Source organism: Rhinichthys klamathensis, unplaced genomic scaffold, assembly GCF_029890125.1.
Source record: "Rhinichthys klamathensis goyatoka isolate OS25496 unplaced genomic scaffold, OSU_Roscu_1.1 h1tg000035l_1, whole genome shotgun sequence".
Classification (NCBI taxonomy): Eukaryota; Metazoa; Chordata; class Actinopteri; order Cypriniformes; family Leuciscidae; genus Rhinichthys; species Rhinichthys klamathensis.
In genome coordinates this window covers 7,420,818-7,438,806 of record NW_026606583.1, presented here as the reverse complement: position 1 = coordinate 7,438,806, position 17,989 = coordinate 7,420,818, and the positions used below count along the sequence as shown (strand labels likewise).

At 37.5% G+C, this 17,989-nt stretch overlaps 1 protein-coding gene across 2 annotated transcripts in view; it reads left to right on the top strand.

The window, feature by feature from the left end:
• Nucleotides 1–516: 516 nt before the first annotated feature.
• The window catches only part of mms19 (MMS19 homolog, cytosolic iron-sulfur assembly component), a 28,853-nt gene continuing 11,380 nt past the window's right edge, over nucleotides 517–17,989 (top strand). The window contains exons 1-20 of one of the 2 annotated variants that reach the window (XM_056246082.1): nucleotides 517–656; nucleotides 2,016–2,064; nucleotides 2,203–2,303; nucleotides 5,064–5,149; nucleotides 5,250–5,324; nucleotides 7,004–7,073; nucleotides 7,191–7,319; nucleotides 7,517–7,578; nucleotides 7,971–8,057; nucleotides 8,202–8,276; nucleotides 8,994–9,071; nucleotides 9,975–10,113; nucleotides 11,679–11,833; nucleotides 13,025–13,103; nucleotides 13,257–13,382; nucleotides 13,974–14,055; nucleotides 14,164–14,261; nucleotides 14,343–14,462; nucleotides 16,685–16,852; nucleotides 16,931–17,015. In XM_056246082.1, the coding sequence (XP_056102057.1) occupies nucleotides 569–656; nucleotides 2,016–2,064; nucleotides 2,203–2,303; nucleotides 5,064–5,149; nucleotides 5,250–5,324; nucleotides 7,004–7,073; nucleotides 7,191–7,319; nucleotides 7,517–7,578; nucleotides 7,971–8,057; nucleotides 8,202–8,276; nucleotides 8,994–9,071; nucleotides 9,975–10,113; nucleotides 11,679–11,833; nucleotides 13,025–13,103; nucleotides 13,257–13,382; nucleotides 13,974–14,055; nucleotides 14,164–14,261; nucleotides 14,343–14,462; nucleotides 16,685–16,852; nucleotides 16,931–17,015 (1,952 nt within the window). In that variant the 5' untranslated portion in view covers nucleotides 517–568. Of the gene's footprint in view, nucleotides 657–2,015; nucleotides 2,065–2,202; nucleotides 2,304–5,063; nucleotides 5,150–5,249; nucleotides 5,325–7,003; nucleotides 7,074–7,190; nucleotides 7,320–7,516; nucleotides 7,579–7,970; nucleotides 8,058–8,201; nucleotides 8,277–8,993; nucleotides 9,072–9,974; nucleotides 10,114–11,678; nucleotides 11,834–13,024; nucleotides 13,104–13,256; nucleotides 13,383–13,973; nucleotides 14,056–14,163; nucleotides 14,463–16,684; nucleotides 16,853–16,930; nucleotides 17,016–17,989 lie in introns of both variants that reach the window. The other variant, XM_056246081.1, reaches the window with a different exon arrangement.

Genomic DNA, 17,989 nt, shown 5'->3' with positions numbered 1-17,989 from the left:
TGATACAAACAAACCCAGAGTTTGGCATCTCCGCCACTTTAGGAAAGCTCTGACTGCACTTTACAAAAGTCTCACTTCTCCACATCTGTGTTTCAGAGTACAGTATTCTCGTGATATAAGAAAATGTTTCCAATTAATTAAACTGCTAATCTTCTTTTATAACAAAGACTTTTCCACACAGAATATTGAACATTTTTTTTCTTTATAATTGTCTTTTTCTCTCTCATTTTGGATTGACTTTAAAATAAACATGACAGAATTTTTTTATTTTTTAAAATAAAAACAATACGTTATTTTACCTTATTTTCAAACGCCTTTTTCCGGAAAGAAATAATTAAAGTTAATCTTTTAAAAAAAAAAGAATAGTGCAAAATTTAACATTTAAAAGTCCAGAATAAACCTCATATATATATATTACCGGTACTTTGAAACAATTTCAAACATGAGAACACAAAACTAGAAGCAAAAAAAAAAAGAAAGAAAGAGATTTCGCGGTGGCTGCGGCGGTTGTGCGCATGCGCGGGCGACTGCGAGTTTGAAGCTGCTGCTGGCTGCTCTTGTCTTCAGGATGGCCGCGGATAACAGTTTGCTCCTGGGTTTAGTGGAAGAATTCGTGTCTGGACAGGTTGATAGCAAGGCTACAGAAACCGCTTCAGGTAGTTCAATCATTGGCCTCTCTCATGTTTTCTGTTTCTTGCCACTTTAAGCGCTGACCCTTAATTAAAGCTGTACGCGAACGCCGCGTGTGTGAGATGCTGTGTGTGAATGCCGTGAGCTAACCACCACATCCTGTATCACACACACGCACTGTGGCTGCTGACAGCGACTGAACACTAAGATCAGACCTTTGTTAGATTTCCACAGTGTTTTTGCTTGATAATACCCCAAAAGCAGGAGTTGCCATGGCGTTGTTTCTCTTTATTCAGGGCTTGTGTGCTTCCCTTGCTAGTCTGCTAGCGGAGCCCTTCTGTGTGAACCTGACAGTGGACTCTGTTACTTCACTGTATTTATGTACATTAACTCTAAAGCCTAACGTTACACTTTCATATCTGATACGTAAAATTGTAAGGCTTCTAAATTATCAATATGATCCAAACGTACATGCCTTATGTCATCTTATTGACAGTTTATACTTTTTAGCAAGTAAAAGGCCTTTTAGAATAACAGTAAAAACGTCTACCTTCAGCTTGTGTCTTTTTGCTGTGGAAATCTTTAATGGTTTTTTAAGGTTACACTTTATTTTAAGATGTCTTTGTTATAGTGTAATATATTTAAGTAACGTTACTGAGTAATATTAATTAACAACATGTAACGTTACTATAGGGTTTGGTTGGGTTAGTTGCACGTAAATTTACTATTATTGCTATGGTAAGTATATGTAAGAAGGACACTAAAATAGTGTTACTGGTTTTTATAACGTAAACGTAAGAATAACTTAGATATTGTTTGTAATATTTCAAGATGAACATTGGACACTAAAAGTACTGGTGTTTATTTTATTATATCCATACATCATTTAAAGAAAACTCATGCAAGTGTCAAATATGATGATTGAGAAACATTTCTTTGTTCATCTCTCAATCATCTTTGTATTGCATTGCATTATATGTTTTAAAACTTAAGTGCTTTGATCATAAAACTAAGTTTTTAAATATCATCTTACTAAGACATATTATTAGGATATATATATATGATACTGATAACTGATTTTTTTATGCAAGTATTGTGTTATAAATATCTCATTGATTTAAATTACAAGCTATCAGAATTTCATCTTACTTTTTGAACATATATATCAGCATGTGCACCAAATTGCATATTTTTGCTCAGTTTGGACCTCTGAATAACATTAAGCTGTTTTCCCCTCCATATTCTCACTATATAAGCCATAAAAACCTGATCTAGGCTAGCAAAGACGATATAAAACTTATTTTTGAAAAATTCTGTTTAAGGATTCAATAAAACCCTGTTGTTTCATATGTCAGGGTTAAACATGAGTGTGTGTCTCTTTTAAGGTGTCAAGACTGGACAATTCACAATTCTCCAGCTGGTTGAAGCATTGGGGTAAAGTAAACTTTATACATTTAGAGAACTGAGTTTGTGATGTCACCCTCCTCCTGCCTTTCTCTAGTATTCAAACTGTAATAAAAGTACAACTGGAAATCCATTGTGCACCTTATTAATTTCATATCCTCCATGCAGGTTGAGTCTGACTAGCTCTCAGCCTCATACGCGTGGCAGAGGAGTTCAGCTCCTGTCTCAAGTCCTGCAGGAATGCTACAGCTGCCTATCTGAGAGGGAGGGTAAGATTTCTGTCCTTTTCAATAGTTTTTCTTTTAATTAATTAGGCCAGCGCTGCATTGATAATCTAGCCTGGATGCCAGCCGAATTTAGCCCCGCCCACAACATTTGAGGATGTATCAAATTGATGACCAATCAAATTGTCAGGGCGGGCTTTATACGATGATGGACAGATGATCAACAGTAACGTAATCATACACGTCACCAAAGAGCGCTTGGGTTGAATTCGTTTACAATAAAGAATGGCTGCCGCTGGAGAACTGAGATGTGTAGATTCAGCCATCGCGTCTGTTATAGAAGATGTAGATGGCGCATTCATTTTAAAAGAGGAACAGAACCGCGATCAAGGCATTTGTCGATCCAATTGAGTGCAGAGGCATTTTCTTTCCTGGTTCGGTTGAAACACGCCCCAAAATCACAGCCCAATGGATCATCGGACTCACGTTCTGACTAGAATCTGAGTATGACGACGTCAGGCTATTGATAATCTATTATCAACCCTCTACAATGTGAGTAAATCACTCGCATATGCAACCAAATTTCGACTAAAATGTCTTTAATTAGCCAATGGCTAGTAAATTGTACGATTGCAGTCTGTAATTGAATTAGAGGCAAAAAATATGTTTAGCGCAGATATAATTTCATTGGCGCACCATAGCTTGCCTGAGAGCGCCTTCTGTCACTTTCTTTCACACACCCACACTCAACGTAAGAGGAAGAGTGAGCACATGTAGGGCTCGTTGACAGAACTGTCAGACCAGTGCTGCGTCGTCATGAAAGTTGTAGTATTTGCACACATTTTTAAGCCATGCCAATTTAAACACTCAAGCGCAAGAAGATGAGAAAGATAACTCGCACTTTGTCTGAGAAGTTTTGTGTGTGCAAATTGCAGAATTACTCGCGTTACTGAAGATGACTGAATTGAGTTCTCTTTCACGTCATCTTGTTCTTGAACTGACAATTTCACACGAAATTGTCAAAAAGCCCGTCTTAGTGAGTATCCTCTTCGTTAAATGTAGTCGGTTATGCGTTGGCTGAATGTAAACAGTGGAGAAAAAAAATACGTGTATTAGTATATACATAGTTCCCACAGGCCAATTAATGTCACGTGACCTCCCCGGAGACGCCATCTTTGAGGCCATAAGCTGCTCTGTTTACAAAGTTTTACAAGCAAATTTCAAATATTTCTTTCTGTTTATAATGTTACGGAAATCATAAAGAGACAAAGTGGCAGAGATTATAAAGAGTTTCTATTAACACTTGACAGAGAGAGGTACAATGCGAAAATTTCAGTCATAAATGGTGTGGATCCGAAGGAAGCACCGAGCACTGATTATGCAGCTTTGCCTCATACAGTATTATCATGTGTAACGTTACCATTATCTGGTATTTTATACACATGTGAGCAATTCCGAGCCTGGAAATCACTGGAGGCGTACAATCAGTTTGTCGAGGGTTGGGTTGGTGACGTTTGCTCAAGTGCAATCAATGGAAAAGTAACGTTAGTCATCATAGCGAATGTATGTAGCGTGATGCTAGACTATCTGTCTATTAAAAAGCCATAGCCTGCACAACTTAATTCCTGTTCCCCTTAAAACAGGCATCGGTGTTTTCTGTAATATGCATGTACTTATTTGTACACTGAAGAATAGGGTTGGAACGGTACATGTATTCCTATTGAACTCTACGGGCGTCACGGTTCAGTGCATGAATATACATGGTATAAAAATAAATAAAACTCGCATGCAAATTAATTAATGTAATGCGGAACTACTTTATACACGGGTTCTTTAGGGACATAATCTGAGATTGCAATGCTGGAGTGTGTGTGAGAGAGAGAGAGGCGCAGGCGCGATCGAACAGTGGAAACAATGTTGTTTTTAATACCGCGTCATTATGTTCATACAGGACATCATTCAAACTGCAAAGTGTTAACTTGTTTATTATCCTCGCCAGCCATAACCTCCGTCGTTGTTCTGACAAAAGCTTAGTCTTCTCACATTCATGAAGTCTAAAGACGGGTATACTGTAAAATCCAAATTTAACTGAACCTCCGGCACGATTTGAACATCCATTGACCCAGCAGGAGATGACCATTTTCACTTTTTATCACGAAATTAACTCGTTTCAGCTTCTTCTTCTAATATTCTGCCCGAAACATGCCCACAGAAATGGCGCCGGGTCGGCAAATGCCCGTATGTTGTGACGTCATGTAGGAACTATGTATTGGATTCGTACATTATATCTTAAAGTGACAGCAGTCTAATATTCCTGTCTGTGATTTTTATGTTAATCAAACAACAGACCTGCAGCAAAAATCACTCAATGCTCTTGACTGAATAACTTTTGTAACTTTTGGATTTATCTAAATTTAATTTATACAGAGTGAAGACTATGCTGTGTGATTTTACATTTAATTCCTTTATTCAAATTCTGCACCTGACAAATATGAAAAGCACTGTTTATTTAATTTGCATCTTTGTTGTTCTGTTGTTTATTTGTGCTATTGCTTGTAGTTTGACTATTTGTTCTTATTTTATTACAGACTTTAATAGTGTTTTAAATTTATATTGTATGTATAGTATATTAAATGCATTTTTTAATTTGCATTGTTCTTGCATTGTAAAAAGTCTGGTGAGTGAAATAAAAAAGGAACTAGCCACTGGCGACTTGAGCTTCAGTGTGTCCGTAGAGAGGGTTGATCATGGTGGTCTAAATGACCTTTGACCTTTTGACATCTCACACGCATGTTTTGTTTGCAGTGGAGGTCCTGATAGCTTTCTATGAAAACAGACTGAAGGATCACTATGTGATCACTCCACATGTTCTCCAGGGACTCAAGGCTTTGGTAAGTCGGTGTTCTTTTGCAATCAAACGAGCATGTTATTAATGATCTGTTATGGTCACCGTAATATTTCTCATTTTTGGTCGCATCTGATTCCTTTCAGACGAAATGCTCAGTTCTGCCTCCTGGTTCAGCTGTGTCCATTTTGAGATCCATCTTTCAGGATGTTCATGTTCAGGTGAATATTTTAGTATGAACGAATACACTCCACTCAGAAGATGTCACGACTCAACAGTAAATGCGTGCATGGAGTTGGCCTAGTCAGCTAGAAGTTCATATTTTCACTGATCCTGCCTCAAAAATGATATATTTACACTATTGTTCAAAATATTGGGATCAGTAAAAACATTTTTATTAGTGTTGTCAAACGATTAAAATATTTAATCGCGATTAATCGCATTAATTTCATAGTTAACTCGCGATTAATCGCAATAATTGCACATTTTTATCTATTCTAAATGTCTCTTGATTTGTTTTTGTCCCATTATTTTAATGCTCTTATCAACATGGAAAAGTGGATCGGCTTGCTTTGTGCAAATGTTTTTTATTGAAAACAACATTGGCATATACTGTGTTCAATTTCACACTAACATTCTCACTTGGAGCAAATATTCTCTCACACAATGTAACACTGTCCACCAATAAAAGGGTGAAAGAAATACTGACGAGGTCCTGATATTGACGAGGGGGCGGAGAATTCGCATCAGCTGTGTGTGTGTGTGTGTGTGTGTGTGCTTGGCCATCATCAAGTGGTATTTCAGACTGGACGTGCTGCGATGATGACAGCTCAGTTCACAACGACAAAACACACAGATCACTTTGGTCTCGTCAATGGAACCATTTGGCAACTTTTTAAAAGTAAACGTTCCATTCAGAATCTTATTGGCGTCCATTTCGGCGTCTCGCGCTCGTCATCCACTCAAAACGTAACGTTAACCTACTATTTGGCCGGCTCGCGAGCCCAAACAAGTGTGTGTGGCGTGCCTGTTGTTTTGTTTCCGGTCTAGCTAGATCCGCTTGCGCTTTGGTCGACGAAGCAACAAAACGTCCTTGCGCGGCGCAAGCCATTGAAATGAATGGGTTTCATAGCGCAGCGCCGCGTCCTGTTGCAAAACCATGTGAAAAAAACGACAAAGTTTGCTAGGCCAAAAAGACCGTTAATCGCACGATAAAAAAATGTGCGCCGTTAAAATGGGTTTGCGTTAACGCCGTTAATAACGCGTTTAACTGACAGCCCTACTTTTTATTAATACTTTTATTCAGCAAGGATGCATTAAATTGATCAAAAGTGCCAGTAAAAACATTTTTTATAACGTCACAAAAGATTCTATTTGTTCTTTTGAAATATTTTCATCAAACAATCCTGTAAAAAAAAAATCTGTTTCCACAAAAATATGAAGCAGCAACTGTTTTCAACATTGATCATAATCCGAAATGTTTCTTGAGCAGCAAATCAGCATATTATAATGATTTCTGAAGGATCATGTGACACTAAAGACTGAAAATTCAGCTTTGATCACAGGAATAAATTATATTTAAAATATAATATTACAGTTTTTACTGTATTTTTGATCAAATAAATGCAGACTTGGTGAGCAAAAGAGACTATTAAAGTTTTAAATTAATATGTTCTTGGAAACAATGGTAAATAACTGATTGTAATTCTTGAAATTGTATTATCTGCTAAGTTAAATGATATGTAATGTTACGTCATTGGCATATTTCAATCATTGCACCAATGCCAATGTTGTGAACACTGGCCGATTGACATCCTTATTCCACAAGTATCTAGACAGAAATCCATTTTAAAGACAAAGCGACAAACCATGGTTTTGTTTTTCTAACTTGTTTCTACAGTCCTTGATGCTGGCGGAGCGATCATGTGTTTACAACATCCTCATCAGCCTTATGGAGTCCAGAGAGGAAGGTACGGTGTCTTTCTCACCCTTTATATTAATGCCTTTACATTGTTTGTATTTATAAGAGCTGGAACAGCACCAGTGTAAACTATCTGACCAGTCCTCAAATATCTCTTGTTCCACAGAGCTCAAAGGTTTGGGTGCAGACTTTACATTTGGATTTGTGCAGTCAGTAGATGGAGAACGAGATCCTCGTAACCTCCTGCTGGCGTTCCAGGTGGCCAGGAACATCATTCACAGGGGATACGATCTCGGTTAGTGCAGAACGGAATTACAGATACAATGAAGGCAATTCATGTATAGTAAAATATGAATAAAATTTTTTTTTTTGTTTAAAATATTTTAATACAATATTTTTAAAAATAATTGTATTAATATTAACATATTATTTGATGTAAAAAATTCTGATATTTATTTGACAAATCACCTTTTTTTTGTTTTGTTTTTTCAGGTAAATTTGTAGAGGAACTCTTTGAAGTGACGTCCTGTTATTTTCCCATAGACTTTAGCCCTGTAAGTACTTCTATCTAACATGTTTCCTCGTTATAATTTCTTCAACTTGTTGGTGAAATATTTTCTGAACTCTAAAATTTTACTTCTGTGATAACTAATAATTTGAAATAATGATACTGTGTGGTTGTAAAATACCTATACATAACAACGGTTCTCTCTGGCTCAGCGCCAACGCAGATCTGAATGTTCGCGGTGATCATAGGCTTCTTCTCAAAGGTTTAATACACATATAGCCGAATCGCTGCCATTTAGGAATAAGATCACGTGGGTGTTTGAATCGAGATCACGATCTTTTAACTATTAACCGTGCAGTTCTAGAACATGCTATCAAACTCTTTGAGACTTGTCATGTCAAACTGAATTTCTATTACTGTTCCTCTGTCTGTTCTCAGCCACCCAATGATCCTCATGGGATCACACAGGAAGATCTTATTCTTTCTCTACGAAATGTTCTTACTGGGACGTCTCGGTTTGCTGAGGTAGGACCCAAACTCAATAAGCCTTTGTTTGGGATTATACTCAATGGTTGTGTGTATCAATAGACTGGGAATTATGCAAATAGTTCAATGAATGGAACTTTTGTGTGTGTTTGTTTATTGTGTTTTGTATCCTTTCCTTGACAGTTTCTGTTACCATTGATCATTGAGAAGCTGGACTCAGATGTTCAGAGTGCCAAAGTGGACTCCCTGCTGACACTGGTACAGACTCACAGGATTGAGATTTTACATTGGTCATCATGACCCAACACAGTACCAAAAATCAGCTTATTGTACAAAATAATTGCATTTTTATATCATAATTTTCAAGAAAGAGGACATGTCTGCTTAGTTTGACTAACTTTCATATTCTCTTTTATTATTTAGATAATAAAAGACAATTTTATTGATATAGACAATTTGAATCTAGTACAGCATTATGCATGATTATATGGTTAGGTATAATCCCCCACCCCCTCCCCCCCTCGATGACAGTGCAGAAATGTGAACCACTGTTATATAGCTTTCATTTAAATTTATGCATTTTACAGATGCTTTTATTCAAAGCAACTTGCATTGTATTCAAGCTATACATTTAATCAGTTCATGCATTGCCTGGGAATCTAACCCATGACTTTGGCATTGCTAGCCCAATGCTTTACTGTTGCTCTGGCTGAAAATATCTTCTAAAAAAAACAAAAAAAACGGTTACACTTTATTTTGATAGTCCCAATTAGACATTCTACTAACTGTCAATGGAGTATTAGTAGACTGTTAAGTTATGGGTAGGGCTGTTAGAATAAGTTGACACTTGTACTTGCAAAGTTACTTCTAGTCAGTGGAATGTCTAAAGTGGACAATCGAATTAAAGTGTTACCTAGAAAATATGTGTTAGTTTCCTGTGCTATAAATAAACTGCACACTATTCTTCTGTTTTAGGCCGCCTGTGGTCTGACATACAGCCATAAAGAGCTGGCAGAATTCCTCCCGGGCCTTTGGAGCTCGATACGGAGAGAGGTAAGAGAGAACAGCATAAAACAATGGATGCAGGAACTCACAGGTGCTTTTCTCATATTAGTTTGCTCTGTACAACACTTTTCCCACCACTTTATGCCAAGATTTGAAGCTTCAAATTACTTGTGTAATGCCGAAGCTTCCAGGAAAGTCATTTCAGGTCGACGGCCGGTTTGGACAAAGGCTGCATTTACATTACATGGTTCAAGTGACCCAATTACGATTTATTTATTTTTCCTCCCATGTGGCACAGATCGAATATGATCTGTGATATGCTTGATAAGCAGGAAAAAAATCACATGGATTTATTGCTTGAAAAGCTTGAATGTGCAAGTACCGAATACTGTGAGTTATTAAAAAAAAGGTGCTTCCACTTAAGAAGTGAGTTATTACTTGCAATACAATACATTAAAGAGTTTCTCTATCTTGCTGTAGCTAAAAAATAGCTGTTACGTATACAAACTTTTTTTTGTTCCACTTCGATCAAATCGTGGATACAATCACTTAGGGACACTGTATTTCACAGGGATTTTCAAACTAGGGTTTTTGGATGTAAAAAATAATAAATAAATATAATAATAATAAATAAGTTAAATTATTAATTACTAAATAATAAATCAATTAAAATATTGTAAATATGTATAATTTGACGTTATTAGTATTTCCTTCAGTAATAGTGTCAACTTGATAGATGGTATTTCCCAGATAATATTTAATACATTTTTCTTATGTATTCCAGATAAAAAATAAATTGTTTCACAGGATAAGTGGGTCTTTATACATGAAAGCATATTGCTGACTTTTTAATTTCAGGGAGGGGGTCGTTATATCTGGGTGTCCGTGGCATAAGCATGACATCTTTGCTGTGTAGTATATGTGATCTTTGAGTTCATGTCCTGGTTGCAGGTGTTCCAGACGGCCAGTGAGAGGGTGGAATCAGCCGGTCTGTCGGCTCTCGGGGCGCTGACGTCCAGTCTGTCCCGTTCTGTGCTCAGTTCAGACTCTGAGGATTCCCTGCAGGTGTTTCTAAACCTCGTCCTCAAAGGTATCTGCAAATGGTGGACTCAAACATGTCTGGATGTTCTCTTAGTAGTACGTTGGTTTAATGTAAGAATGATACATAAAGAGTAAAAATATCTGATCGTGCAAAATTATGAATGAGCACATCTTTGGATGATTATTCCTGGCTAACAAGTTAAAGAGGCCATATTATGCCCTTTTACAAAGTCTTGTAGAATAAGTTTTCATGCATGTGTTGAAAAAACACATTATTTTCCCCATATTCTCCATTGTTGCGGCTCCTCTCTTCCTAGTCTGTCAGTAACGTTCTGTTTAGTTCCTGTCTCTATGAAGCCCCTCCTTCTGAAAAGCACACTGTGCTCTGATTGGTCGGCTGGAGTTGTGTGATGTGATTGGTCAAGCACTTTGAGGCTGTTTGGAAATGTCCCGCCCCTTACCATAACCACCAGTTTAACACACTACTAACTAACTCAACCAGGCCCCACCCCTTTATTCTGCATATTAATTATTTAAATGAGGAATATTGTGACGTTTTCATTCCCGGGAACAAAACTCAAGACTACAATGGAGACGTTTCAGGGAGTTCAGAAACACTGACACTGATATAGAGAATAAGGGCCCTTTCACACCTACCTTGTTTGGTCCGGACTTTCTGACTTTTCAGTTTGGTCCGAATCAAAATTACAGGTGTGAAACCAAACAGATGAAATTTGGTCTGACAAAAAGAGGTAGTCTCGGTCCGGATCAAACTGAACAAAGGTTTGGTTCGTTTCTAGTGTGAAAGCATTTCTGTATGGTTCGGACTTTCAGACCTTTTACAGGAAGCTCCGGTGGTTCCCGCATAGCCGAAAAAACAGAAGTTGGCAGGAAAAATGAGCCGTGTAACACATGGGGAGAGGAGGAGACGAGGTTTTTAATTGAAGTATGGTCTGATGACATAAGAAGAAGTCAACTTGCAGTCTTCTCTTCCTTTCCTGCCGGCGACGATAAAATGTTCGCATGACGAGGACCTTCATTTGGCGAAATTGAACTAGCCTGGTGTATAGTTGGTGCTGCAGGTAATTATGCCATAAAAATAACAATATAGTTGCAACGATATGCGTCTGTTCATTCATGTTGTCAAAGTTACCCGCCGAATTGACAACACGCTGACGTCAGACGCACGTCCATTTACAAACCAATCAATGTCAAGATGCAGCCCACATAGATGATGACGACAGGACGCAAGTGTGTCACGTAAAGTCCTTTAGTGCGCTCGCATAATTCCAGTGTGAAACCAAACCAAAACTTTCTTAAAGTATAAAATGTATCAAAACGTGAACTTTGGTTCGGACCTTGGTGCGGACTTTCAGGTGTGAAAACGCCCTTATTCTCTTTGGGGGGCCTTGTACTTTGAAACTTTGCAACATTTTTCATGCTCAAACACCAACATTACACACTGAAGACAGATGTAAAAAAGCATAATAGATTCATCTTTAATTATCCAGACAAAGAAGTCTGATCAGACTCATAACTATCGTCTCGACACGCGTATCAGTGCCGCCCAGGCTTGTTCTACCATCTCACTTTGTGTGTGTCTCATCCTCTCAGACTGTCAGCACCATCTCTGCGAGCCAGACCTGAAGCTGGTGTGGCCCAGTACCAAACTCCTGCAGGCCGCCGCCGGAGCCTCATACAGAGCGAGTCTGATAGTGTCGGCTACGGTCATACCGGCCCTCCTGGAGCAGTATAATAACAGGACACAGGTAGTCTCTTAAAGGGGTCATATAATGCCATTTTTGTACAAGCTAATATGATTCTTTAGAGTCTAAATTAAAACTTTGTAATATACTTTAATTAGAAATTCTCATTAGTATTGTAAGAAAACACTTATTTTACCTGGTCAAAAACAGCTCTGTTTTCAGCACGCCGTTTCAGTGCATATGACTTTAAATGATAATGAGCTTTGCTCACCCCGCCTCTCTGTTCTGTGTACACCGTTTGTAACACAATAACACAATAACCATAACGCGTTGTTCAGTATAGATGTGGGATTATGAATTATATTGAGAACGTCGTACATAGAAAACATGCCGTAATGTACCCTGAGTGTAAACCTTAGACGCATTCATTGTGAAGCGTGCATCTAGCGATTTGCAAAGATTAATATAAATATTAAAGATTAATAAAACGATACACTCACTTCAGTTATTTTGGAGGTTCAGCAGGAACACGAATAGTTGGTACTTCTTAGCAAAACCAGCTTTATACTGACCCTCCTCGTTTATAAGCAGTCTGGTGTGTGAAATGATTTGCGCAAATATGAAAGCATTGACGTTGCTCGTGGGGAATATTCCCTTCGAAAACAAACTCAGCCACTGCGTCTTCAGCGGTTCGGATTTAGGAACATTAAAATGACTGCTGTGTTCGTTATTACACCCAAGAACAGAACACCACAATCGCTTAGACGCCATTCTGCTCATAGACAGTGCTCCAGCATATCAACAATGACCGCGCCGGTCCGGTCCGGTCCACGCAGACTATGATTGACAGCTCGCTCGTGAGCGAGGGCGGGTCTGTGTTGAAACCCGGCTGTCAATCAACAATCGTGGGAGGGGCGTCCATTTTATTGACGTCACAAAAACGAACGGCTCAATTTGAGGCAGGGGAAAACATATAAGGAGATTAAAACAAAAACACTGGATGGATTTTTATCATTATATGATGTTTGTGTACAGGCACTGCCAACACACATTTCAGTACAATCAACTTGTAAAAGTGCATGTGCCATTATATGACCCCTTTAAAGCAATAGTCTCTGCACATGGCTTATTTTCTCAACATGTGCTCATAAGTGCTTTAAGTCCTGCTGCATATATATTCAGAAATGAGCCAGTGTCTTTACACAAGCACACTGTGCTGTAATGCATAATTAATTTGAGCGTATCTTTATACAGTGTGCTCAGCGGCGCACCCTGCTGGAGGTTCTGCAGGGTTTCGTTCAGCCCACCCCGCTCAGCCGGCCTGCAGATGGAGGTATGTGACCAGATAACATGCATAAGACATTTTACAACTTTGTTTATGTGCATGCTTGGTGGAAAGAGTCTTAGCTAGTTTAATATAATTTTAAATGTTTGTTTAATATTCAGTGTTGGTGCATTTCTCTCTCTGTTTCCTGCATGTACGCAGTGGAGAGTGTGTTGGTTGCGTTTCAGCAGTCTTTGTGCAGCGTGGTGTTTTCTGCGCTGGCGGAGTCTAGTGCTGGTCTACAGGTTACAGCCACACGTGTGCTTACTGCACTGGGACAGCAGCCCTGTGAGTGGACACACAACATTTCTGAAAGACATTACTACTTTAATTCAGCAAGGATGCATTGAATTGATCTAAAATGATTTATAATGTTATGAAGATTTATAAATGCTGTTCCTTTGAACTTTCTATTCATCAAAGAATCCTGGAAAAACATATATCACGGTTTCCATTAAAATATGAAGCAGTACAACTGTTTTTTTTTAACATTAGTAATAATCAAAATGTTTTTTTGAGCAGCAAATCATCATATTAGAATAGGTTCTGAAGGATCGTGTGACACTGAAGACTGGAGTAATGATGCTGAAAATCCAGGAATAAATTACATTTTAACATATATTACAATAGAAAATTAATTTCTTTTTAAATTGTAATATTTCACAATATTGTATTTTTTTTAATCAAATTGGTAAATTGGCAGCCTTTGTAAACATTTTATATTCATTGTATTTAATATGCATTTCATGAATAGAAAATGAACTTGTATGTATAAGGTTTATTTATTTATTTCGTTTCTGAAGACCAAATAAATGTGGGCGGTCAAAGGATAACATGCTCATGGTGTGTGTTACGTCACTCTTGTTTTGCTCCTCACAGGCTTGTTGGCTCAGGCAGATGTTGAGAAAGCTGTTGATCATTTGACCAGACTCATTCTGGAGGAAGAAGATACTCAAGTGAGGTAGTTATTGCTCACGGGAGATCATAGGAGAGGAAGGATATCTGTAATGTGTTTACATCTTTATCTGAATTATTCCTTGAGAGCTTATCCCACATTTCTGTCTCTCAGTTCGGCTGTAGTGGAGTGTTCAGGCTCTCTGGCTCATCTGCATCCCAAAGCCTTCATCTCCAGGATGATTCCTCGACTCAAGGAAGAGATCTTATCAGGTGAGACCCAGTGCACGCGCGCGCACACACACCACACACACTGCAGTTTAACAGATAATCTGGGACTACTTTCCTCTACAGAGTCTAACGCAGCTGTCCGCCTGCGGTGTGTGACGGCGGTAGCGTCTGTGTCGTCTCAGCTCAGTGTTGTGCAGGAAAGCACCCCCGTCCTGCTACAGGTGCTGGCTTCAGCACACACAGGTACACATTCATTCTGATAATCTTTTTTGAAAAATTGTCAGGGTCCCCTCGGGTCCTTTATTCAGTTGTATCAAATTTAAGACCATAAAAAGTCTTAAATATCTTAAATGGAATAAGAAAAGTCTTATTTATCATTTCAAGAGGTCTTAAATTTCGGATCAGAAAAACAGGAATCATTGTGACTTAATGTGATTATTAAACTTCAAAAGGCTATTATTTGAAGCTGTAATGCCCTTTTCACAAGATGTAAAACAAGTCTTTGATATCCCCAGACAGAGTGTGAAGTTTTAGCTCAAAATACCCCACTGATATTTTTATATTGCATGTTAAAATGTTCACTTTTTGAGGGTGAGCAAAAACGCACCATTTTTGTGTCTGTCCCTTTAAATGGAAATGAGCTGCTGCTCCGGGCACAGAGGGCGGAGCTACAACAGCGTGCACTCACACAGACAAGCACTGAACATTTCAAAAACTTTTAGCCTTTTATGTTCAAACCAGGAGTCAGACAAAGATGGAGAGACTTAAGAAGAAGTGACAACATGTAGACAACATTTCTGATTGGTTAGTTGATGAATTTATGTAGCTGATGTGTAGTTATCTTCTAGTCATTGATTAGCATAATCTGTCTTGATAATCTATAAATCGTGTTCCGGGGGTGGGGTTTATGTAAATCTTAGGGTTTGTGATGTCACTAACCCCGGGAGGAATGTTGTGTAGTCCCTATCAGTACTTTTCGTAACTAAAGTTAGAAAAGTGAAATCATAATTGAGCGCTCATTCTACGGGCTCGCGGTTTCAGAGCAGTTCGTAATCAAATATGCTTATGATCTACTTTTGATGAATTATGACAATGTTTAGCTTATAGTGATGGGAGAAACGAAGCTTTTCAAAGCTTTGAATCAATTGAACCAATTGCTTCGTAAAATGATTCACTGTTTCGAAGTGTTCGAAACTCCACACGCTGTTGAACCCTACTGGTCAGAACAGTGGAAATGCAACACACTCATGCCAAACATGCATAAAAACATTTTTTACAAACACATTGCAAATGTTTTATTGAAAGTAAATTTGATCAAATGCAATTGATTAATCATCTAATAAGATTTAATATCAAGTGTCTGTATAATGTGTTATTTTATCGCTTGTTTTGTTTGTTCAATGGATCGCTCAGCTAAACAGGCTAATAAGAGACTAATAACCACTATTATTCATTTTGATTATACTAATGTCTCATTAAAATGTCCACAAATGTATAAAACTGATCAGAGGTCAGGCAGAAAGTTAAAACACTTGTTTAAAGGTTGGGGGGCGATCTCAGTGAATCCGCATCATTCAACTTTTCGAAACCGTTATGACGTAACAGCCTCGTTTACTGAAATCATGTGACTTTGGCAGTTTGATGCACGCTCCGAAACACTGATTCGTAAAAACAAAAAGATTCCTAAAGGTTTCGAAAGCGCCCATCACTACCTTTTGGTAAACCTTAATCTGAGAACCTTAAAACCTGATCTGAGTAAAAAGAAAATTGACCTTTTTTTTAGGATCTTTCTAGTTTTAAGGGAATAGGACAGAAATCCAGAAATCTCTTAGGTTTCATTAAAAATATAATTTGTGTTTGGAAGATAAACGATAATCTGATGTTTAATTTATTTTATTTTGGCTGAAAACTGTAGGACTGTTATCAGTTTCTATATCAGTAGGTACACAAAATGTTAAAGATTGGCAACTGTAAAAATAAAGTGGAGCACGTTGCGTTCCCAAAAACACAAGTAAACACAGTGATATGCTTCACTCTGAATGGTCAGACTATGTATTAATAATATGATATCACAGCATTTTGTGATTTAAGTGCACCAAGCCATATCACACCTTGTTCGATTGACAGATACTTTGCTAAAGCAACAGTGCAAAACATAATGATAAGTATAAAAATATTTTCGGTTCATTATGAATCTGGCGGTACAGATTAGTGGTAATTACTGGGGAACACTGTAATAATACATATTATAAATCTGGTTGTTCCTGTTCTGTTTGGTGATTGGTCAATAATACATTTGGCAGTATCTCACAGTTTCTTGTACTTTATGGATTATTTAATTCTGATACAAAGTTAAGTCCTTAGTTTATATAGCACTTTATACAATACAGATTGTTTCAAAGCAGCTTTACAGTGAAAAACAGTAGCTAATATACTAATGCAGAAACATGTTGTTCATCTTTCAGGTAGCTGCAGTTTCTCCGTGGAGGAAGTGAGCGCTGTATGCATCAGTTTGCAGCGGATAGCAGCGCACGCACGCGACACTGAGGAGATCGGACGATTCTTTCATAGCAACATCATTCCACGACTTCTAGGACTGGCCTTACAGGCAGCGCTGCAGAGTAGAGACTCAGGTCAGTGGTTGTCATGATTTTCTGGTGTGTGTTAGTGTGTGTGCTGTTTGTAGATGTAACTGTGGGTTTGTTCAACAGGTCACAGTAGTCCACTCACAGATGAAGCCGTTCTTTCTGCTTTAGTTCCGGTCATCAGCACAGCCTGTGCTGCGTTACAATCAGAGTGAGTCACAATTATATATTATATTATGTGACTGATGTGATTTTCAGATGTATACTGAAAATTAGGGCTGGGTATTGAAAATGTCAAGAATCAAGATTCATTTTGATTCTGATTACAAGCTTTTGAGTCTATACCAATTACATTATTAATTCATTTGAATTAGTGCTGCCGGTCACTTAAAAAAATTAACTAATTACTCAAATTTTTCTGTAATTCAATCGCACCTAACATTTAACGTTTTTTAATATATTTTTAGGGCTGTCAAATGATTAATCGCGATTAATCGCATCCAAAATAAAAGTTTGTGTTTACATAATATATGTGGGTGCACTGTGTATAAATATTTTATATGTATAAATACAAACGCATGCTTGTATATATTTAATAAATATTTTCATGTATATACTGTATATAGATTTATATATAATTTTGATTTTATATAAATACAAATATTTTATATATAAATAATATTTTTTTCTTAAATATACATGCATGTGTGTGTATTTATATATATATATATACACAAAATAATTATACACAGTGCACCCACATACATTATGTAAACACAAACTTTTATTTTGGATGCGATTAATCATTTGACAGCCCTAATATTTTTATATTGTAATAATTTCACATTTAAACAACTTGTGAATTAAGTGAACTTAAAACAATCTTCACATAAAGCCATTATAATAAATGTCACATTTACCTGCCCTTCAATATATCTGTCCTCAATTTTTTTCTATTTGCCCAGTGTGACCGGTTCAGATTTTTACTTGCCTTGTCAAAATGCACAAAAAGTTATTGTTTTTGACCCATGTAACCTTGTAAACAATGCTTTAAGCTTTAAGATCTGACGCACATGACGCGGATTTTCTCACAACTCTACTACATTTAAGACTTCATTTAACTCATTTAAGACTGTACTTGCGAGGATACTCGACAAAACTGGCATTTTGGCATCATTTTGTGTG